This window comes from Chaetodon trifascialis, chromosome 1 (assembly GCF_039877785.1).
Source record: "Chaetodon trifascialis isolate fChaTrf1 chromosome 1, fChaTrf1.hap1, whole genome shotgun sequence".
Taxonomy (NCBI): domain Eukaryota; kingdom Metazoa; phylum Chordata; class Actinopteri; order Chaetodontiformes; family Chaetodontidae; genus Chaetodon; species Chaetodon trifascialis.
Window position 1 is genome coordinate 31,247,349 of NC_092056.1, and position 23,328 is coordinate 31,270,676.

The following is a 23,328-nucleotide window of genomic DNA, read 5'->3' on the forward strand; positions in this document are numbered from 1 at the left end:
GTTAATGTTTACCATGTTCAATTTATAGTTTAGCATGTTAGCATGCTAACACTTACTAACTCACACTAAACACTAAAAATAAAGTACAGCTGAGACTGATGGCGACGTCATTTGTTTGCAGGTTACTGGTCATAAATAAAAGTATTGGACAAATGAAATGCTTAACCTGTGACAATGGTGCTAGATGAGAAGTCAAGTCAGTCTTGAATTTGCTCTCTAATCCCTGCTAGAAAAACCAGCATAGACCAGCAAAGCTAGCCACCAGCAAAACCAGCATGGGGTATGACCAGTATAACCAGCAATACCAGCATATGTTGTGTTTTGATGCTGGTGACCAACATCCCGTGCTGGTTATGCTGGTTATGCTGGTCCATCATGGGATCCTATGTTTAGCAAAATTTCGTCCCATGCAGTGAATTTAAATTTCTGCAGAAATGCAGGCAAGAAGCGTAGTGCAGTGAGAGAGGAGCTCCTCCGAGGTCTGGTGGGTCATGAACTTCTGCTGTGTCCCTGCAACACACCTCCCTGTGTAACTATCTGTAGCAGCAATGTCAACAAAACAATAAGACAGGGTCCTGCCCTGCTGAAAAATCCAGTAGAATACCATTAAAAAAAACATTAGTTTTCTAATGGTCTAATGGGAACCCCATTAGGAACCATTAGAAGAAACCATTAGGAACCTACTGGTCCCATTAGGATGCAAAACCATTAGAAAGCTACTGGTTCCATTAGGAGCTAAAACAATTAGAAAACTGGTCCCATTAGGATATAAAGCTATTAGAAAAACATACTGAGAAACCTACTTAGAAACAATTAGAAACCTACTGCTGCAACAGAAATTATAGCAGAGTCCTAACACTGGGCCCCAGAGACATGTCTATGCATATGTGTAATTGTGTACACTGTCAGAAAAAAATCTGTTAAAAAAAAAAGGTCAAATGACTGGCAGCTATGGCTGCCAAACAAGAACCCTAAAATTAAAGTCAAATATTGAAAACAATACATCTGATTCAAATAAAATTAAACTTTCATTGAAGTTTCTGCAGAAAAATACCGTTATTCTACAGATTTTTCCTAAATTATTACAATCTAACACTTTCAATTAAGTGCGTTAACACATGCTCAAGATTGTAAACTGCATAAAAAGAGATTAAAATCATCTGTAACTTGCAGTCTTTGTGTTTAGATTGAATGTTTAAATATGTCAAATAACGTTAAAAACCTGCAAAAGTACAAGCTGCAATATTTAATGATTCAGTTTTGTAAAAGTCCAGTTTTAATGTAATACATTTAATATTATAACTGCTGTACTGACTAAAAATATCATGTTAAAGGTTACTGTGAAATATCCTCAACTGAAAACATACTTAGGAAATACAGAATAGATACATCTAAAGATTTTCAGTGTTTCAATTAAAGTGGGGTTGGAAACTTCATTACAAATAAAATGTACACCAGATTCTACAACTCCTTTATTTGGTGTATTCAGATGTAAATTGACAATATCAACCAGTTATTCAAGGAACTGGAACTTAAAAACTAAAAATAGTATTTCTCCATGTGTCTATCTTATCTGTTAGCAGTACAATCACTTGAGGTCATGATTTCACCTTTGAAACAGGTGAAGAGCTGCCCTTGGGGGCTCTGTATACCACAGTTCTGATAATATTTGTGGACAATCATTACAGTCTTAATTAGAACCCCCACTATACAGTGTGTTATTAAGTCAAATCAAAACATACTACAAAAGGTCAATGAATCTGTATCAGAAGTGACAATGCAACGTAGCAGATAAAGAAGAATCCTCCTCCAAATTGCCAGTAATCAGCTGGATCTTTGGTGCATCTGGGGGTGGGGGAGGGAAAAAGGACACAGTAAGGGTCACTGAAAAGTCCTAGTAGGATTTCAATTTGCATTTTATTTGCAGATCTACCATGGCAGAAGTGTAGCAAAAGTCATGTGTGATAAGACAGCCAATTGAGAGGCCTGTGTGAGTTGTACCTGATGACTTGTCTGTATTTCCAGCTCTTCCAGCGAAATACTTTTTTGGACTTTTTTTTTTTTTTCAGCCTAAAGTTTTACAGATTTGTCTCCACATACAGATCTCAGTCACAATGTAAGGGACAGTGGATTATATTGACCATACTAATAATTGATTAATATCTTGTCTCATATACTGCAGTTGATACTTACTAATGGTGGACTTGTCTCTCTGCTGGGTGCTGTTCTCCCCTGTAAACCTTGTTCAAATGCTTGATCTAAAAAAAACACAAGCAAGTTTCTCATCATTAGCAGTTATCAGTGTAAAAAATATTCAGAAATAAACATACAACACGTACATAACAAGTTAAAGGCCAAATAACACCTCTATAACATCTCTCCAAGACAAGCACAAGCCATATCACATACCGTATTTCTGTGTAATTAAGTGCATACATGCTACCATGCAGGGTGCCAACCAGCTCATCAGGGAGACCTAATCATTCACACACACACATTGACACACTGATGCACAGCATTGGGCGACTAGGGGTAGGGCTGCACAGTTGATAAAAATTTTTATCAAAGTGGCAATATAGTCAAGTGCAATATTCAAACTGCAGAAGCTGCAGTTTTTTGATGGATGACATGACAGTCAAATGTGTGACAAAAATGATGCAGAGATGCTCTGGCCTACAAATCTTGTTCTCCAGATGTTAGAAAACATGTCAGTTGGGTACAGATGCCAACAAATGTCATATCATTATGATGTAAAAATAATCATTCCCACTAATCAATCTGTCAAAAAAAAACAAAAACTGCAATATGATTTTTTCAGCATATTGTGCAGCCTCATTTGTGTATAATACAGGCACTTTGGCACACACCAAAGTTCAGATCAAACCGAAAATATTTCACACCACTGAGTAACTGAATCATATCATGTGCCAATATGTGTTTGGATGTGAGTGAGAAGAGAAAAGGGTGCTACCTGCAGGCTGAATGAAGGCCTGAAGTGGAGTTGCTGAAACCAACAACCCCACAATACATCACAGCAACTCCCAAGGCAGTTCTGGATCTCAGCAGATGCTGCATTTTCCCTTTTACAAAGACAGAGAGGACAGACACAGGACAGGTCATGTTTATCAAATTTCTTTGTTCTACTAAATTCTCAACTACTTAAAGATAGGGTATGTAATAATATTCAATAGCATCTATTTTCATATTCATTAAAATGGTCTTTACATGTCAGCAGCAGAAAATACCATGTGAGCTCTGAAAAAGGAACGAAACAAATGCGATCTGTAGCTCCTGTAAAGCTCCAATTGAATCTCATCTGCAAGCGTTGTCACCTCCGTAGAATTATTTCACAACTACAGACAACTAAATGAAAAAGTGATATTTATCTAATGAAATGAATCTGTTCTGATGCAAGTGTATCTTTCTTCATCTGTCCATCATTGAATCTTCCATCGTTTCTCAAACAAACAGAAGCACATGGCTCATTATAATGACGTCACCTGTCGCGCCTCACGTTGGACATTTAATGATCGATCATCACAGGCAGCGCTGATATTCAGATGTTAGTGAGGGCTTAATCCCAGATGGATTACTCGTAAAACGTCGGGTGTTATCACAGTTTGAAGGTCCGTTTAACCAGACCTTGGGCAAACAGGAGACAAGGCTAGTTTGTGTTGGACCAAGTGTGGACACAAGCTAACGGTTTACAGCACTACAAAGTAACTTTACGTCAGCTGTAACGCTAAATTTTGTTACGTGTGCTTTGCTGCTTATATCAATAAAACATAAATATCAATAGTAACGTTACATTATACATGTGCAGTAAATTAGGTTAACTCAACTAAACAATGTTAGCAACATAACATTAATGATATGACAAGGACTGGCTGCCTGTAAACACGTTCCTCCGTCTAAACCATCCATCCATCCATCCATCCATCCATCCATCCATCCATTTTCTATACCGCGTATCCCTCTCGGGGTTGCGGGGGGGCTGGAGCCTATCCCAGCCGTCAACGGGCTAGAGGCACACACAACCATTCACACTCACACTCACACCTAGGGGCAATTTTACAGACGGAGGAGCTGCGCCTAAACCACATTCACTCCAGCTTTTTGTTCTCCGTTTAAATTCCACAACTCAGATTCGCTCAAAATAAAAAAGGCAAGCAGATGTAAAATAGTACAGGTAATAATCCAGGTAATGCATTACTAGTGGTCCACCAGTCAGGACATGTGCTTGCCGAGGTGCGCATGTTACTGGCTTGGTAACATTAGCAATACCATGCTGGTGTACCAACATAGCTATGTTGACTCACCAGCTAAACCAGCATCAATCCAGCATCAACCAGCATAGACCAGCACGGACCAGCATGGAAATGATGCTGGTCTGTGCTGTTTTTTCTAGCAGGGATACATTTGACACTGTTTCTATTTTCTAGTTTCTTAAACTGCCTCTCTAGTAACTCTTGTTTGTTGTTTGGTGGTGGTTTGAAATCTCAGTATTTCTGTATAACTAGATTCTAAACTACTTGAAGCAGAATGAATTTGGTGCTTTGCTGAGTTTATGTTGCTGCAGGATGGTGTATGTTGTATTGAGCCAAATTAATGACTGTGTGTGTGTGTGTGTGTGTGTGTGTGTGTGTGTGTGTGTGTGTGTGTGTGTGTGTGTGTGTGTGTGTGTATCAACATAGAGTGGAGCAATGTGGCTCATTGCTGTGTTTTTACTAATTATTGACTTTGGACGCAGACAGTCCTTGTTAGTAGAATCAAGTCAGTGTTGGTTTTGGTACTTTATAATACAGAAGATTTCATAGTTTTACAGACATACTGAGAGAGGAATTCTGCTCTGTAGTAGCTCTATACAACTTGGATTTTAAGGCTCAGACGATAATGTTAGGACTATTTTTATACTCTTTGTTTTTATACGTATGTTGTCCTTTTTGACCTTTTTAACTCTCTTTAAAATGTGAATGTGAAAATCAGTACTTGTCATCACCCTGACTTGCACATCACCATTGACATTCCCATCGCCTGCACTCTGTGTATCACAGGTATCAGAGCAGCAGCTGAATGACGCTATCGCTCAGGCAGTGGAAAACAGCAAACTGAGAAAGGATAAGAGCCAGTGGAGTATTGATGGTGACATATTTATTTGTTCATTATTACATTTCCATAGGCACATATCTGTCTTGACTCATGTTGTCTTGCACACTAATTAGCATTCCCCCATGCCCTTTCTTTTGCTCTGCTGTTATTGTACCATTAGTGTTGAATTTAATGCATTTTTTATTTTAAAATTCATAAATTCATAAACCATAAATATTTGCATTTTTTAAAGAGACTCACAAAGAATGTTTCCAATTTTGATCCCCCATAGCTCAAATGTTACAGACATTATACATGCAGTATGTCAAATTGTGCTTAATTCTCTAGAATGGTGAAAAGACTTTTCTTCGAAATAGCTCTTGTACGTTTTGAGTTATTAAAGTTGTACTCAAGTAATTTGATGTTGCACTTCCAGAGTTTTGTCAAATTTAGTTCCTTGTGGGGTTTACACTCCATAACACTGGATTCTAGACATTCCATAATAAAACTCACTTATCAGAATCCGCCTTGTAAATGCCTGCACAGGCTTCCAGTTCTATACTTGTAAATCTGTCTCCCAGCCCAATCCAGGATAATCTTAATGACATTATCAGTTATTTTTTCAGATTTTAGAAAGCTGAAGCTTCCTCCAAAAGCAACACAAAAGACAAAGTATAACTTTTTTCACAGGCTTGTGAGTAGTACTACTCATGGAAATAAAACTGAACTGCATGTGTGAAGCCAGTGGAGTGCCTCTTCAAGTTGTCCAAACATTCCAATAGACAGTAAAAATTCCACTCACAATCAGAATGTTTCATTGTCATTGTATTTATAACTCAGCACCAGTGTAGTGGAAGGACCATTCAGATTTCTAATGCTTACTATTGCACATTGATCAAGAGTGAGTAGCCTCACTATGATGACATGGACAGTTTGAGACACATACTGAATGCAGAAGTATTGAAAAGCCTCTGTTCAGTTCATTACATCTCTAATTCATGCAATACTTGAGATCAGTGAGTATTCATGTGATTGTTTATGCCATTATTTCAATATATTATCATCTATTTTCAGAAAAATTCTTGTATTTATTTTCCCATGCCAGGGCTGCGTAGACTGGAGTCTTGCTCTCATAGCCGCCAGAGATGTGAGCATTGTCTGGAGAAGAGTTTCAGCCAGCTGACGGTTCGACGTGCACAGAGGACCATGACCCGCTCCTGCAGCGACAACACCGCCAGCCACCACCACCACAACCGCTGCCTCACCATCCACAACCTCCACAACACACACCATAACCCGTCATCCCGTGTCCACAGCCTAGACACACCCAAGGTAACCAAACGGGAAAACACATGGTTCAAAATACAGTTTCTAGGATGTGTATTCAGAGAGTTAGTTAGTTTTCTATATATAGATTTTTTTATGAGAATGTATCAGAATGTTGATGTATGATTTTCTTAATTGGAAATAGTAATCATCTCTTCTGATGTGTAGCAGTGTATGTTATCTTATTTTTGTCCCATTCCTGTTGTATAGTCTATGACAGAGACATGGTCTGACAACAGACTATCAGTGCCTGTGTATCCTGATGAAGACTACAACGTCCCATACAACTCCTCCTCTGCCACCTTATCCAGTCAGCAGGCCCTAGATCTGGCCTTCAGGGGCAACAAGGTACCACATGCACATCCTTTCCTTCCTTCTTTCATATCCTCTTCAAAAAAATGCGTTAAGACTAAAATAAAAGTAGTTTTGAAACACGAACAAAATTCAAAGGGACTACCACAATAGCCATGAGACCCTATTTTGTTGCATTATTTTTTCTCACATCTTCAAGGTCTATCCATTCTCTATATTTACATATCCTGTTTAGGGTCATGGGGGCTGAACCCTATTGCACTGTCCATCTGGCATGACACATGGTGCAATAGGGGCAAGTTGTCAGACTATCACAGGTCCTCTGCAGGAATGAAAAACTGGGTCTTAGGAGGACGGAGATGACTAAGAAATTTTTCTAAAAAAAATTGCAGTCACTGATTCTTTGATCTAAGCACATCTATCAATATTCTGCTGGACTGTGGTGATGTTACATACATGCACGTATTGTTGCCATGCAGAATACTGTCTACCATGGACCACTGAGATTTCTTACAAAGCCCTGACTTACCATTTCAGTTTGTATGCAGGGGTTGGATGGTCTGCCTTGTCCACCTGTAGACTCAACCACTGGCATATTCTTATTTCTAAGGCTATTCTTGGTCTGCTTCCATCTTAACAGTACATTCTTCAAAAATGCACAGGGAGGTGTTGTCTTCACTCCCACTAATTGTCCATAAAGTCTGTACTCAGTGACATTGCAGTACTCTGTCAGTTGCAAAATGACCTGAATCTTCAGCAGCTGTCTCACTTAATGCATTATGATGATTCTAAAAGGCTTGAAAGCAAGAATATCTGGCTGTAGATGTTTTGAATGCTGCTGAATATTTTTTGGTATTTTATGATTCTGTAATTTGCGCATTGTTTTCATTGTAAATTGTTATATGTTTGCTTGATGTCTGTAACTGAATAATTGTGCATGCTGTCTGTCTTATGTCAGGACTGTCTTGAAAAAGAGATTTTTAATCTCACTCCTGTTTAAATAAAGATTTAATACAATAAGTAGATCAAATGAATAGGCACACTGTATCCATACAGAAGTTCATACAAAGTTTAATGGGTACAACAGCCAACCTAATGGACATCTGACTTCCAAACAATAAATCATTCACCCTTAATTATAACCCCAAAGGTTCCACTATAGTCCCATGGCTCATGGGAAATGTGCCAGTAAACATGACTGCTTTACCATTTACTAGTCTGAATTAGGCCTTTGTATATTAGTGCATTGACTGTAAACTGTGTGTGTGTGTGTGTGTGTGTGTGTGTGTGTGTGTGTGTGTGTGTGTGTGTGTGTGTGTGTGTGTGTGTGTGTGTGTGTGTGTGTGTGCGTGCATGCGTGCATAGTCCACCTGCAGGGTGCGAGCTTCTCCACGTCGGTACTGCTGGCCTCAGGATGTGACTAGTGAGGAGGGTTATAATGGAGACTCCAGTGGCTCCAGTAGAGGATCACCAGATAGAGATGAAGGACTGGAGTCATCATTGCACACCAGCTGCCAGGTACAGCACTCTACATACAGCTGCAGGACAACACAGGAGGGTTATAGTTAAAGAAGCTGTAAAAATTGTACTCACTTGCATTTGCTCTTTAATGAACAGGGTTCCTTTTACATCATGATGGGGACACCATGGTGTTTACTTTGACAATCTTTGGTCCTGAAATCATTGTAGATACTCTTTCTTACTGCAAATATACAGTATGACAAATCGTCATGTGCAAGTAAATGCAGCATGACTTTTCATGATATGTTTTAATTAGCTTCTGACAAAACCACCAAATTAAAACCTCCTCTATCCATCATACAGATATATGATTATTCATATTTATAGACAGATCGTCATACAGGCCATTTGTATTTAGGATCTACAGACTGACTACATGTCCCAGCCTTGAAGGTAACTATGCTACAAGCCTGTAAGCATGAAAACTTTATGTACATGTAGTTACACTAGGTAGGTAGGTAGGTAGGTAGGTAGGTAGGTAGGTAGGTAGGTAGGTAGGTAGGCTATTCATCCCTAAGGGAAATTCACAGAAATTCACCAATGATAAGACATTGATTGCAAAAATATTAATTTCCTTTCTTTAATTGACCTGTAACTCAACCTCTATTTTTGGCTCAAATGGAGAGATTTTAACCAAAAGAGTTATGTACAGTCTTAAAACTGAGATCAGCCTGTACCAGTGCCTAAAGTTCAACCTGGCCAAATCTGCCAGGTTTGAGACCCAACCCTTACCTGAGGTATGTACCATACAGTTAAAGAGCGAAAAAGGGACATTTCTTTAAATATTTAAATTTGGTGATAAACAAAGGCAAGTCCAAAGTTAAGCAGAGTAAAAGAGTAAAATGAGTACATGTGAAGGTTTTTCTTCACTGTATTGACCTTCACTGTCTGAGAGATGCTGCTCAGATCCAGCTAATTTGGTTAATCAAACAGTATCTAAGTTCAGTCACAAGGTATGTCTGAAGCTGTCAGCTCTATTTGCTTCACTTCCACTCTGAGTTCTTTCTCTTAAGCATCAGAAGAGACAGATGGGGGAACGCTACCTGCTAACTGCACTGTCTTCTTCAGTGTACTGTACCTGCTTATACTAATGTTTCCCTCAATGTACTAATCCTGCTTCTTCTGAAATGAGTAACATGTAACACACTCCTCTCCTCTCCTCTCCTCTCCTCTCCTTTCACTGCCTACAGTTCTTCAGCAGTGTATACAAGGCCTTGCGAAGCATCCTCAGATTACTCTTAAGGAATGTATGTGAAATGATGTGCCTTTCAGTGATTTGCTGGTGAGAGCATGCCGAACACGAATGACCTTTTATGAATGAAATGTAAAGAGAATGGGACAATTCTTTATTCACAGCACACTGACAGCACACAATTTAACTGCTGTTCTTTTACATGTGTATTTTTGGTACTACTTTTAAGTGTTTAAAAGTTGTAATTAAAGGCAAGGTTAAGGGTTAATGTTATTTGGACATCTTAATGGGTTAATCTATGAGCATGAATGGCCTTTGATTGATAAATAAATCATTAATTATTTATTAACATTAATAAAGCCACTAGTTACAGCTTATAAGCTCTTTATAAAAGATGCCTCAATAGAAAGTACAGTTCAACCAAAACATGACAACTACTGCATGCAACACCAAATCAGTCATGCCTCCACATTTCCTCCCCTCTAGTTTTTGTTCTTATGAGCACTCTATGACCAAAAGCATGTGGACACCACTGTCCATTGACTTTTGTGTGATTTTTCTGTGGAGTTATTTTTTATACTGGATTTCAAAATCTTTTGGAAAGACATCCGAGCAGAGACTATTGTAGTAGCAGATGAATGCCAATGGTTTTGGAATGAAACATTCAACAGTTACACATGGTTGTACAACCTTATCACTATGAAAAAACACTGTAATCAGGCAATTCTGCAACACCTTACATTATGCTCATTGATGTATTTTATCATTCATTGCCAATGTTTACCATTCCTTCCTCCTACAATCTGTGCATGATAAAGTTGTGGTTACGTTTGATGAAACTTTTTTTTCAAAGGCAAACATTATTGCAGGTCTGTCACAGAGTGCAGACTCTGGTCTCCTGACTTTGCACCTCATTGCATGACAGACCACTAACCTACAGTGGCACAGGAAATTTGCTCCAGGTGTACAAATTATATATTGTGTGCTGAATCATCTGATATTGGGCCAGAGTATAAGGTTAAGGTGGACACATACTTTTGGCCATGTTGTTTGTGTTGTTTGTGTGTGTATACTTCTCTATATGTGTAAATGGCCTTGAAAACTCACTCAAGTGAATAAGGAATACAAATGCATAATATAGTGGTTACAATACCAATCTTATGTTTCAATCATACTTACTGTGCATGTGAGTGTGTTTGTGTGCATGTCAGCATGCAAACACTGCTTGTTGTGTGCCTGTATGGAGTTAAATTACTGTCATGTAAATCACACCCTGTCAAAACTGTCACAGTGGCCAATTCTCACACTTTTGGCTTGAAACATCTGCTTACAGACGCTGTGTCACGCTGACAAAACAAATGTAGAGTGTAGCCTCCTTCTCTTTGAGCAGCAGCCATCTAACAGCAGCAGGAGTGTCATGTCTTCAATTTGAGAGGGGTTTGTGGGCAATTTAGGCAATAGACAATCCACATACATAGGACACAATGTCTGCAGTTTTCATTGGAAGACATAGTCCCTTTGAAACCAGCCCACCCCATATCAATGGAAAAGGGATCCCTCTCCTCACAAATCCCAATTTAACCTCTGTCCATATGCATCATGCTTGTTGCTTGTTAGGTTATGGGCCCGGTACTGACTGAATGAAAGGGTGTGAGAACAGTAGCAGAGATGTGGATGAATATCTCAGCGGAAGGAACGTACATTACTGCACCTCTATGTGGTTGCTGCGAGAGAAGCTGTTGTGACACAATACTTCCTGTTTGTGCAGCAGGAAGGAGAACAAATAGGAGAACAGTCAGAGGGGAGCAAAGAAGATTTCACTCACCCAGACACAGCAGCCAGCACCAACGACAGACTACACACAGGTAGGAGACAAGCACTTTTACCTTACATTTAAGCACTTGAATGCATCTTCAGAACAGTCTGATTAATCAAGCAGTAAAATTCAGCAACGTGACAGGAAGCTGCTGTGGTTAGCAGTATTTCAGTGGAAAGCAACTCAGGTTCCATTTCCTATTTGAAGCAGTGTTTTATGTGTCAGTAGATAAAATTCAATCAGGATATAATGATGGAGTTCAACTGGGGCTGAGGCAATGTTGATGGTCAATTCAATTCTGCTTCAGTTACAGCAGGGTTGTTAAGGATCCTTGAGCAGAAGCACAAATATTAAAGGTCAAATTTAGTATGATTAACCTCACTTGAAATTATACTGTATAGTTATCCTAGGGCTGCATGGTGGTGCAGCAGGTAGTGCGCGTGCCTCACACCAGCAAGGTTGCCGGTTCGATTCCCAGGTCGGGCCTTTTGCATGTTCTTCCCGTGCATGCGTGGGTTCTCTCCGGGTACTCCGGCTTCCTCCCACAGACCAAAATGCTCATTAGATTAATTGGTGACTGTAAAATTGCCCCTAGGTGTGAGTGTGAGTGTGAGTGGTTGTGTGTTTGTGCCCTGCGATCGACTGGGGACCGGTCCAGGGTGTACCCCGACTCTCGCCCGTTGATGGCTGGGGTAGGCTCCAGCACCCCCTGCAACCCCGAAAGGGATACGCGGTATAGAAAATGGATGGATGGATGGTTGTCCTAAAAGCTGATGATGACCAACTGTGGACAACTGTTAGACCACACCCAACAGTATGTTGCACATATCCAAGTGGTGATATAAGTAAAAAATAGCCTGGTTTTTGTTACACTTCCATCATCAGCAATTTTATTGCACTTTGGTTTTTGCTGGTTTTATATAAATGCACTTAAATGCAGGAAATCACTCATTTTTGGACTGAAGAACCTTGGACTTCATGGGGCTTGCGGATGACTATTCCAGCCATCATTTGTTTCACAGTGTGAAAACACTAATATTTGATAATGAGTTTGTTAAATGAAAATGTTTGTAACATACGACCACATCTCCAATTTTTTCTGTTTTTCTTTGTGTTGTGTGAATAGGTGATTCATCAGGTGTGCTCTGCTCACAGCCAAAGAGAGGAACTCTAAGGAGACAGGCCCGTATTGACCAACATACTCAAGAGCAGCTTCAGGATCCCTGGGTTCGTCTTTCAGACAGCTCCCCTGAAGAGGTGCCTGAGATCCACCACCATCACTGCCACCACACTGCTGACAGGATACAGCCTATGAACGCCCACAGCAAGCCTGCCACCATGAGTGATGAAGAGAACAACCTCGAACTCAATGGCACAGCCACAGACATGACCTCAGATCCTCTGGCTGACATGATTCCTGAAAACACATCTGAAACTCCTCCAGAAGCAAAGAGGGGTCCCCCGGTGGCACCCAAGCCTACCTGGTTTCGCCAGAGTCTGAGGAAGATTCGGGATGAGCAGGACCAGAAGAAGGAAGATAAACCAGCAGGGCAGAGGCCCACTGTGGCCTTCAACAGAAGTTTTGGAGTCAGGTCTGCCTCATCAACAGCCAAGCTATCAATCCAACAAAAGATCAACTCATTTGAGTCTTTTTCCAGTCCAGAGGGTCCAGAGAAAGGGGGCAGCAGGAGGCTTGTGGCACCTTCCACCTCTCCTCATGTTATGGAGAAGCAGTCCAGGAATTACCCAGCCTCACATGGAGATTATGGAAAGGGCAAAGATGAAATCCCCAAAGAGATCCAGCCAAACCAGCCTTCATCCATTAGGGAGACAGACAGCAAAACCATCTCTGCTACACCTTCTGCTATCACCTCCTCCACTTCTGAAGCTTATAATAAAACAACTGCCAAGTCCTCTGAGAGTGAACCTTCCCCATTCCATTCCCCCACAGATCTCCCACTTTCTGACAACATCAGCACTGATCTGGCTTCAGGGACACATGATTCTTATTCAGCTGCAGTCCATGATTACAGGAATGACGTCCCATCAAAGCAGGAGTCTGAGCTACACAGAGAGGATCTTAACAGTTCCACAGAGCCCGAGGCTGTACCTCCTGTGACATCTGTGAGAATCAATCAAGCTGAAGGGAAAAGTCCCCCAGAGGAGCCAGAGGGGGACGGAGGACGGAGCTCAGGAAAGCTGACGAGCATGACTGTGGGTGCTGCTCCACCCACAGACCTGGCCCTGAGGGGCCTGGAGGGAGAGAGCTTAGGGAAAATCCTCGCCTTCAGTAACCAGGTAATCATGAAGAACAATGGTAATGTGCTATATTCACCATATGAGAAATGATTGAGATTAGGCCATTTTTACCATTTTAGCACTGCTTTAACAAAATCTGATGGGTCAAGAAACACAAACATGCAATCATACAGTTGTAAACAAGCTACAAACAACTGTTTATCCAGACTATCTATACAGCTTTATTTGGAGGTTAGCACACCTGAGTTTCTATAAGCCTTTACTGCATAGGAAAGCTGCGTGTGTGTGCACCACTCCAGTCCCTCTACACTGTGTGAGCTTTGATTGACAAGGTGTCACTGTCATGGTTGTGCCTTCAGTTATTTCCTTTGTGTTCCCCTGTGTGTCTCAGTGCTGCTCTGGCTGTTTGTTTGGGTGGGTGGGTGTCTTCTCCTTTCCCTTCTCTCCTGGCTCCCAGCTCTGCTCTTGCTGTTCACCGTTGTTGGCCCTGCTCTGCTCCCACTGTTTTCCCTGCTCCTTTCTTATTCTCATTCCTCTGAACTTGAACTTCTCTTCATCTCTCCACCTGCACGTGATCCCCTCAACAGTGTAGCTTGTATTTTAGTCCAGTTTTGAGTTGTCTGTGTTGAGTTTGCTCTTCTGTTCACCTGTTCCTGTGTCTGAGGTTAAAGGACAAATCATTCTGTTTTTGATCCTGTCTTCCTGCTGTCTTCTGCATTTGGGTTCACTTGCCAAACTCTTTGTGGTGCAAGGTGTTCAATGCACAATATGACATGCCTCAAACTTGACATTGTATAGTCGGGCATATATTTCAAACAAAGTTTCATTCCACGCATGTCCAATTTCAGAGTCAAAGTGGAAGCAGGAAGTGGTTCTGTATGTTGTGGATGTTTACAGTAGACCATAATAATTTAATAATGACTATGATTTTTCTTTTGACCATGTTTGGCTAACTTCAGGGTTCATTTCCTGGCCTGTCTGATTATCTGCCTGTCTTTCTTGACCCATCACTTGTCTTTGTCCCACATACCAGCAATTCACATAAGGTTAACGGGAATACATCAATTTTATTCATTGGAATGATAACCCAAGAAAATACGACTCAAAAATTAAGATTTTAATTGTGTCTTATTCTATTTGAATGTGCTGTTTTTGGTCTAGGTTTCACAAGTGTTGATGCAGTCTCTACCCATGCACCATTGCCATGGTAACCCTCACTCCCAAAACCTGCAAAGCCCCTCTGCAGTGGATTTTACAAACCCACAGGAGTCTGAGGTTGTCCCAGATGGCACTGATAGGGGATTCTCTGTCAGGTAAGACGTCTGCGCATCAGATTGTCCAAACATGACTTGTGCATGCAGTGTGTTATCATTTAGAGGTACTCCTCCCCCAGAAGGCACTCTGTGCCTGCTTTATATTCATAAGGAAGTGGGTTCAGGTTGAAAAAAATGACTTCCTGTTTCATCTGAGAAGCAGTGACAAGTTTTTCTTGACAAAACAAATGTTAAACACAGCACATTACACACCGTATGCACAATGCTCACAGGTATCAGTACATTCTCATCCGTAATGTGTTTTCCCCTTTTTTTAATCACAGCTTGGCGACACTGAGGGAGTGTACCATTGAGCGAGGGGAAGGGGGATCTCATGACAAGGCAGCAGTCACTTCTGCATGTGTTCATTCTGTCATCTCAGCCATCCCTTCACAAGAAATACAGAGAATGATCCAGGAAGTCAAAGGTCTGGATGAAGAGACGCTGAAGGTAAAAAATAGTAATAATAAAAGAAAAAAGACTTCCTGTTCATGACATGAACATGGTGTCATGTGATGGTTATGACAGTGTCATGTCAGTCTTATACACATCACATCAAATAAAGTGAGACCCACTTTATTGAGGTGAATGCTTAATCCTTTAAGAATTTATTTTTTGTTGACCTCCAAGAAGTCAGATTTAATCATAGCATATACTGAAATGTACACATAAAACAGCCACCAAATGTTAATCAATTATTGTAGAAAACTCTCCCACCTTGCTAAATACTGGCTTTGTCCACAAGAAAAATGAAAAGTATTTCTTTGTGACTGTGAGGCAGTTCACACAGTATTGTTGTTACAGTGGAGCAGGAGCTTGGTATGTATCGCGTCTGCTCAGAGACCAAAAGCAAACCTGTGTTTGCTGGCTCTTAATGGCAAACCACGCTGTGGGCGGAGACACTGCACTGAAGTGCAGGGTGGATACACTGTTACAGCTGTGTTTGTCAAGTAATAGTTCCAGCACATATCTTCCCCTAAAATCACAAATGATTATTTTTATCTCTGTTTGTGTCCACATTAAACATGTTGATTTGTGAGCTTTAGTGCTGTTTTCAGGTGTATTTTTGAACTTTCAATGGATCAATCTAATTAAATACTACTGTATTTACTGTAAACTTTTAGGTAGTATATTTTTACAAGGATGAAATATTTTTGCAGTGGTCTGGTATTGGATCTAACTGTGCACTTAATACTGTTGCTGTCTCTGATTACTGAGAATCAAAGAGGCCACTGTGCCTTTATGATCCATTTGAATAATGTTATTTGGCATGCATGTCTTGTAATTGGTGTGTTTTGTGTTCATTTTTTGGTGTGTGTGTGTGTGTGTGTGTGTGTGTGTGTGTGTGTGTGTGTGTGTGTGTGTGTGTGCGCGTCCTGGAGGAACTTTACATGTGTCCTAGTCAAATGGAAATCTCAGTTACAACTCAAATATTTGGCCATCTGAGAGCCATCATGTGCTCAACATCTGCTGTGTATTAAACAGCAGACTGAGAACCTTCTGTAAATAGAGATGATCTGAAAACACAAGGTGCCTCCGTTGAAAGATCAGTGCTCTGTGTTCTGTATAGCAACCCATAATACTGTCAGACAGGATTTACACATTAACCATCAGTGTTCTATTTACCTTGATGAAATATTCAAACCCATCTGGCTGTTTTTTATGACTGCACTATTACAAATATAAATGTAGAACTGCTCATATTTATTTTTCATTTGTCCCTCGCTCCCATTTGCACCAATTTTACACAGAGATTTGTAATGTTGTTTTTTTTTTTAAAAAAAAAAGCAGTGCTTGTCCTCTCTCATTACCACCACTGAGGTGCCCTTGATCGAGGCATTTTACCCCAGGTTCTCCAGTGGAACTGCTCAGTGGCCAGTAAATGAGACCATGGTTTCACTGGGCAGCTTCCAGGTCTGAATGTGTGTAACTATTTGAGTGTGATGAGGGATTTCAACGTAATCAAGTTGTCAAGTATTAATCAAGTATTGTACACTAGTTACTGGCACTAGTCACCAAAAATTATTTTAGGCATAAAATAATGGATATTTTTAGAGTCAAAATGTCTGAATAGCGTAAAGTTTGTTTGGTTTTTCAGCAGATGGCTGGGGTAGCAGCATGACTCTAGGGATGGCATTGTCAGGCTGCTGATCAGTCAAATACTGTGTTGGTCCACACTGATCATCTCAACTTTCAGATGAATTCTAATGAAATTATAAAAAATGACAGTCATGGGCCTCCAGTGGTTATCCTTGACCTCTCATCTCACGCCACCAGCAGGACAATGTTTTCATTTATTCTGTGAAATATGCTCCCATGAGGTTTGCAGGGTTTTTTTTTTCTTTTTGTTTGTTTGTGAAGTATTTCAACAAATTGAATAGATTACCATAACATTTGGTACTCACATTCATGTTGCCCTCCCTTCCCCTCGACATCAAGTGCCACCATCACGTCAAAGTTTCAGTTTGTCTCATACTTTGGTTTATGACCAAATACCTGCAAAACAGCCTCAACTGCACTCTCTAGTTAGTGCTTATCAGCCTGTTAGAATGCTAATATGCTAAACTCAGATGGTGAACATGGTGACATGGTAAACATTATATCTGCTCAACATGTTTAACATTGCCATTGTGAGCATGCTAACATGCTAGTGTTAGCATTGAGTTCAAAGCACCGCTGTGCCTCAGTAGCCTCACAGAGTTGTCAGCATAGCTGCAGAGTCTCACTCTTGTTTTTCCTGTTTGCTTATTCCAGTCCCTTCTGTGGGCGTTAGTTTTGTGTTTGTTTATGTAGCATAATTATTCTGCGTGTTTGGCAAGGACTCTTTGGAAAAAAAGACTTTGATCTCAAATTTTGAAAAAGTAATTCACCATGAGCCACAGTCAAACTGGATTTTAAAGGTTCTTTTCCAGATGTAAGAAAACCTCATTCAAAATCCTGCTGACATTTGTAACTGCACTAATAACTAAAACTCAGCCTCAACAGTGTGTTTTGTGGTTCACTTCATATATTTGATGAGGGCAGCAGTGTTTTGAAAGACTAATATTCTAAATAGAAAATAAATAGAAAAATCTAATATTCTTGCTTATTCAGTATTTGTTTTAATTTGCAGCCTTTAACAAACACTATTTCCCGTAAGCCATAGGTGTTCACGGGTTAAATGTATAGACTGTCTAAAAGAAGTGGTCATGGCCACCATCATATCACCCACTGATTTGTGGATGACTGTTTCAAAGCCTCGAGTTTGGCATTTTGGCCTTTGCCATTTTTTTTGGTGCCAGTAGTGACCATTATTTAGAGGGGTGGATCTGACTGAGAGCTCTTAAAGATCTTTAGCCAAAGTCTCAGACCTTAATTAGCTTGATGGTGCCATGGCTTGCTCAGAGTCAGTTCCATTTGGAAACATGATCTATGAATGAATAAAGTTGTGTGAATGTGAAAAATGCTTGGTGGCTCAAAGCTCCTTCATAAAGGCAGTTAAAGTTGTAATGTGACCTTTTTCCACAGCAACTGGTGAACATCCATGTTGTGATTCTGCATAAAGAGGAGGGAGCTGGACTGGGCTTCAGCATCGCTGGAGGCTCTGATCTGGAGAGCAAAGCTCCTACAGTAAGCAGAACTCTATACATTCATGCTGATCAAATTAGAGCAAGACTTGGACTGATTTTAATTTGGATAGTACTTTGTCCACATTGATATAGAGTCAGAGGTGACCATATTTGGATGATAGATATAAATAAAGATATAGATATAGATATAGATATAGATATAGATATAGAGAATGATATAGAGCTGGAGATAGAGAAGCCTGCTGCATCCTGAATGAGATGACGCCTTCCTGCTGTTTGTTTGAGTTACCCAGCAATGTGAGGAGCCTTATAGTAATCTGACCAGGCTGAGATGAATGCATGCACTGAAATATTCTAGCTTCAGATGTGTTTTACACACACATTAGTTTTGTCTTGCTTAAATTATTGATGTGACTTTAAAAGTTAGCATCAGAGTCAAAATAACTGTTCCTTCCTGACGTGGTCACCATGCCTCAGAGACAGTGCCTGTAAGTCTAAATACACTTCCTGTCTATTTTTTCAAACCTGCTATCATTATCTCAGGCTTCTCTTTTTACAGCTGCAAAAAAAATCATTGATAATGGTTTAGCGGCTTGCTTATAGGCCTGAGATCATCAGAAGACAGAAATGTACAGACCAACTGAATGTTAATGTCTCTTCATTAAAATCTCTTCAAAACTATGAACAGAAAAGTAATTATCCAACTTTTTCCAGTATTTCACTGAGGTTTGAAATCAGTCTATAGTTACTAATTACAAAAGGATCTCTTATTTTTCTCAGTAATGGTGTAATAACAGAACCCCTGGAGAGGAGGGGAAAGTTTCAGTCAGTGAGATGTTCATAATGTTGGATGGACTTAAAGATTCCAGCTGCTTGATAACTTGATCCAGATCAGTGGCATTAATAGAAGAAAAATACACAACAGTGAAAGATACATCTATAATGCAGGCATTGTTGTTTGTAGTTGCAATATTATATCACTTTGTTCTGAAAATAATATGCAAATTATTTGTTGAATATGATAATATCATGATAATACAAATGTTTGCCAGGAAGATGAATTGTTAGAATAATAAAGTACAGATGTCAAGTCAGCTAGTAGGCTGGTTTTGTCTTCTGGTCTGTCTGTCTGGTTTTTGGTTGCTCTTGGCCTTCTCGCAGATTCTCTTCATCATTGTTCCATCTTGACCAAAACAGTGTAGTTTTGGTCAGACTAACATAGTCAATAATTTCTGATAAAGCTTTTATGAAATTAACTTCTGTGGCGTCAAATGTTTGCAGGGTGGGTTACATACGCTTCGAAGATTCAGTGACAAATATATCAGCTATTGCAGAGATCTCCCTCAGTTATATGTCACGGCTTCTGGTGAAAACACGAAGAATGTGGCCTCTGAGACCTCTGAGACCTTCGTCTGCACATGTACACACTCTCACACACTCTCTGAATCTGCTTTCCATCCAGGTCCACAGAGTGTTTCCCAGCGGCCTGGCAGCTCAGGAGGGCACCATTCAGAAAGGAGATGAGGTGTTGTCTATAAACGGACAAACGCTGCGTGGCGTCACACACGCTGATGCCACCGCTGCTCTGCGTCAGGCCCGCAGTCTGAAGTTGACTGTGGTGGTCATCAGCAAAAGAGTGCAGGAGGATGGAAGAGAGGGGGGAGGCTGCAGGAGCGAAGAGCTCAACGACCCTGCAAGTGAGTCATACAACAACACAGAAGGGTGGCGCCATCAACCGTTTGACCATCTCCACATTTACAGTGCTGTCAGAAAACAAGCCCTGTGGTTCACATTTATTACCATGACAGAAATTCTACCAGTTAATATATCAAGTTTGGGTTAAGGTTAAGTTAAGGTGTGCAGGCTACATATGCCCTGTTTTGTTGACTGTTTTGTGTTGCAGTGGAGGAGCTGGGGGCTCCAGTGAGTGTGGAGCTGGAGAAAGGAGCCGGAGGAGTCGGCTTCACTCTGGAGGGAGGAAAAGGCTCAATCCATGGAGACAGACCTTTATTCATCAACAGGATCTTCAAAGGTACACTATGATTTCGTTATACGTCCAATGAAAAAATTTCCAGTCAGTTCATAAGTTATATTTCATTCTAAACCATCACTAATCATCTATCAAGGTTTTAAATGGTGTTTATTTATTCAACTGTGAATGAATGTTATCACTGAAAAGACAGATAATTATGAGATTTAGATTTTCTTAAAGGAGGGGATGTGATTAATCTCTGGAGTGCAATTATTTTCAAAATTGGGAATGGAACCTGGTGAATGGAAGCTGCTACAGACATAACAACTACAGCAGTAATACTCGTGTCTGTCATCGCAGTAATTATGTTAAAATTGTACATGACTGAAACTTGGCCATGAATTCTGGTTTGTGCGACTTTTTGTGCAATAAAAAGGTTGGTAGAAACCTGCTTTTACGTAAAGGTCCAGTGAATGGGATTTGGTGCCATCTTCTGATGAAGTTTCAGATTGCACCCAACTGAAAACTCCTCCCCTTACCCCTCCATTTTGTGTGTCTATGGTGGCCTTCAGGTGATGTAATAACACAAAAGGCCCTCGCTAGTGATTAGTTTGACCAATCTGGGATACTGTAGAAACATGGCGGACTACCTGGAAGATGAACCACTCCCTCTGTAGATACAAAGGGCTCATATAAGCCAACAAAAACACAATTCTTAGTTTCATGTGATTATACACTAATTAACACATAATTATCCATCCATCCATTATCTATACCGCCTATCCCTTTCGGGGTTGCGGGGGGCTGGAGCCTATCCCAGCTACAATGGGCGAGAGGCGGGGTACACCCTGAACCGGTCGCCAGCCGATTGCAGGGCCACATGAAAGGACAAACAAACATTCACACTCACACCTACGGACAATTTAGAGTCATCAATTAACCTAATGAGCATGTTTTTGGTCTGTGGGAGGAAGCCGGAGTACCCGGAGAGAACCCACGCATGCACGGGAAGAACATGCAAACTTCACACAGAAAGGCCCCGCCTGACCCGGGGATCGAACCGGCAACCTTCGTGCTGTGAGGCACGAGCACTACCTGCTGCGCCACCGTGCAGCCCTTAACACATAATTATGAATATTATATTCCACTCCTGCCAATAGGTCCCTCTAGAATCCTAAACACTTGACCTTTAAAGAATACTAAAACAAAAGGTAATGGTTTTGTTATCAGGACTGAAACATCCTTATTGAAACCAGTATGGTAACACTGTGGAAGATACCAAGAGCTCATAATGAGGCATTGCTTTTGGAGTGCCCAGCCCAACGTGTGTTTGTGTGTGTGTGTGTGTGTGTGTGTGTGTCAGGTGGAGCAGCTGAGCAGAGCGGTCTGCAGCACGGAGATGCACTGCTGCAGGTCCAGGGAGTCAGTCTGCAGGACATGACGCGCTTTGAGGCCTGGAACATGATCAAGGCTTTACCTGAAGGACCCATCACAGCCGTCATCAGAAGGAGGCAGGGAGGGGCAGAATGACAGACACAGCTGCTGGGAGCTGCTTACGCATGGAGGGGCCACAGAAAAGAAAAAGGATTTAATCAGTAGCACTTGGGGCACACTGATGTTGGCATCATCTCATAGAAATCAGGTACCAGCCAGTCAGTGTCACCCACCTGAGACAAGATGGCTCAGAGGACAATTTCTGTTTATTGAAGGGTCAGTCGTCTCCCCCCCCCCCCCCCAAAAAAAAAAAATAAAATAAAAAATAAAAAAATAAAAATTGATTCAGTAGCCCCATTGTAACACCTGCAACATTCATCACTGAAGGAACAGGCTCAGGCTCCTTTGGTCTCATTTGTTCTTTGCTGATGGTCACCATCTCTAAAAAGAGCTGGTCAGAGACAGTAAAGCTTCCTTTGTTAGACACTCTTAAAAATAACTGCTGTCACTATCTTTTGGTTAAAAATTTGGGTAAACAGCCATGAAAGCTGGAGTAAGCATACTTCAAATCTTATTTCATACCACAGCAGTGATGTGAAGCAAGCAGTTTTATGTGCTCTGTCCATCACAGCAAGAAACAGCTAGCCTCAAATGAGCTACGTGAGCCACTTAACATTTCATGAAAGACTGACTGTAGCTAATGCGGTGCAGGTGGTCTCAGATTATTTCTCCCCCTCGCTACAACAGCCGCCTTATAAATCAGTCTTGAAGTCCACAAAATGGCTCAGTCTGATTAAATTACAGACATTTGCAAAAGCTTGAAGGAGATGAGGAGAACTGCAGGAGATACAATAACAGCAACACGTGTGCAGATGCAATGCAATGCAAGCCAATACAACAGCAGAGCAACCAATCTGATGTGCAGAACATTCAACACTGTCATGTTTGAAGTTCAGGCGCATTAGGTATTATTTTTAATGTTTGGTCTATAATGGTACAATTAATACATAAAAAAGAGAATTATATGTGAAATGTTTATTTTTCTGTGCAGTGATACTGTACATGTGTGGAATTGGGAGATCAAGAAGTGTAATGTACTTTGACTCAGGAGCTTCGAAATTGACCCTCCAGCCATGAAGTTACCCATCAAATCAAACTCAGACGGAGTGTGAGCATGCAGCGGACTTTTGGCACACAGAAAAAATTTTGCAAGCACATAAATTACATTTTGTAGAGGAATGATCCCTTCTGTGTGCAACAAATGTTTTTGCATGTTTATCATCCACAAAAGCACACAGTAACTGACACCGTGAGATTGTCCAAGGGTTGAGACTGCACAGAGCAGCAACCTGAAAGGATAAATGTGCATTTTTAGAGCCATAAACAGATTTCTTTGCTCAAATGAAAAGATTCTATGCATGGGAATAATTTCTCTGCAAAAAAACTTGTGTGTTCAGTCTTTTCCTGTGCCCAAAATGTCCCATTCTGCACTCAGAATGTCTTGCATGCAACCACAAAACAAATGT

General features: G+C 40.7%; 1 protein-coding gene across 2 annotated transcripts in view; it reads left to right on the forward strand.

Moving 5' to 3' along the window:
- Window positions 1–22,104, forward strand: part of il16 (interleukin 16) — a 47,802-nt gene extending 25,698 nt beyond the window's left edge. The window contains exons 15-26 of one of the 2 annotated variants that reach the window (XM_070970044.1): window positions 5,055–5,142; window positions 6,194–6,420; window positions 6,625–6,762; window positions 8,092–8,244; window positions 11,211–11,304; window positions 12,382–13,553; window positions 14,676–14,827; window positions 15,112–15,277; window positions 18,335–18,436; window positions 19,859–20,093; window positions 20,300–20,428; window positions 21,732–22,104. In XM_070970044.1, coding sequence (XP_070826145.1) covers window positions 5,055–5,142; window positions 6,194–6,420; window positions 6,625–6,762; window positions 8,092–8,244; window positions 11,211–11,304; window positions 12,382–13,553; window positions 14,676–14,827; window positions 15,112–15,277; window positions 18,335–18,436; window positions 19,859–20,093; window positions 20,300–20,428; window positions 21,732–21,898 — 2,823 coding nt within the window. In that variant the 3' untranslated portion in view covers window positions 21,899–22,104. Of the gene's footprint in view, window positions 1–5,054; window positions 5,143–6,193; window positions 6,421–6,624; window positions 6,763–8,091; window positions 8,245–11,207; window positions 11,305–12,381; window positions 13,554–14,675; window positions 14,828–15,111; window positions 15,278–18,334; window positions 18,437–19,858; window positions 20,094–20,299; window positions 20,429–21,731 lie in introns of both variants that reach the window. The other variant, XM_070970034.1, reaches the window with a different exon arrangement.
- Window positions 22,105–23,328: the final 1,224 nt, after the last annotated feature.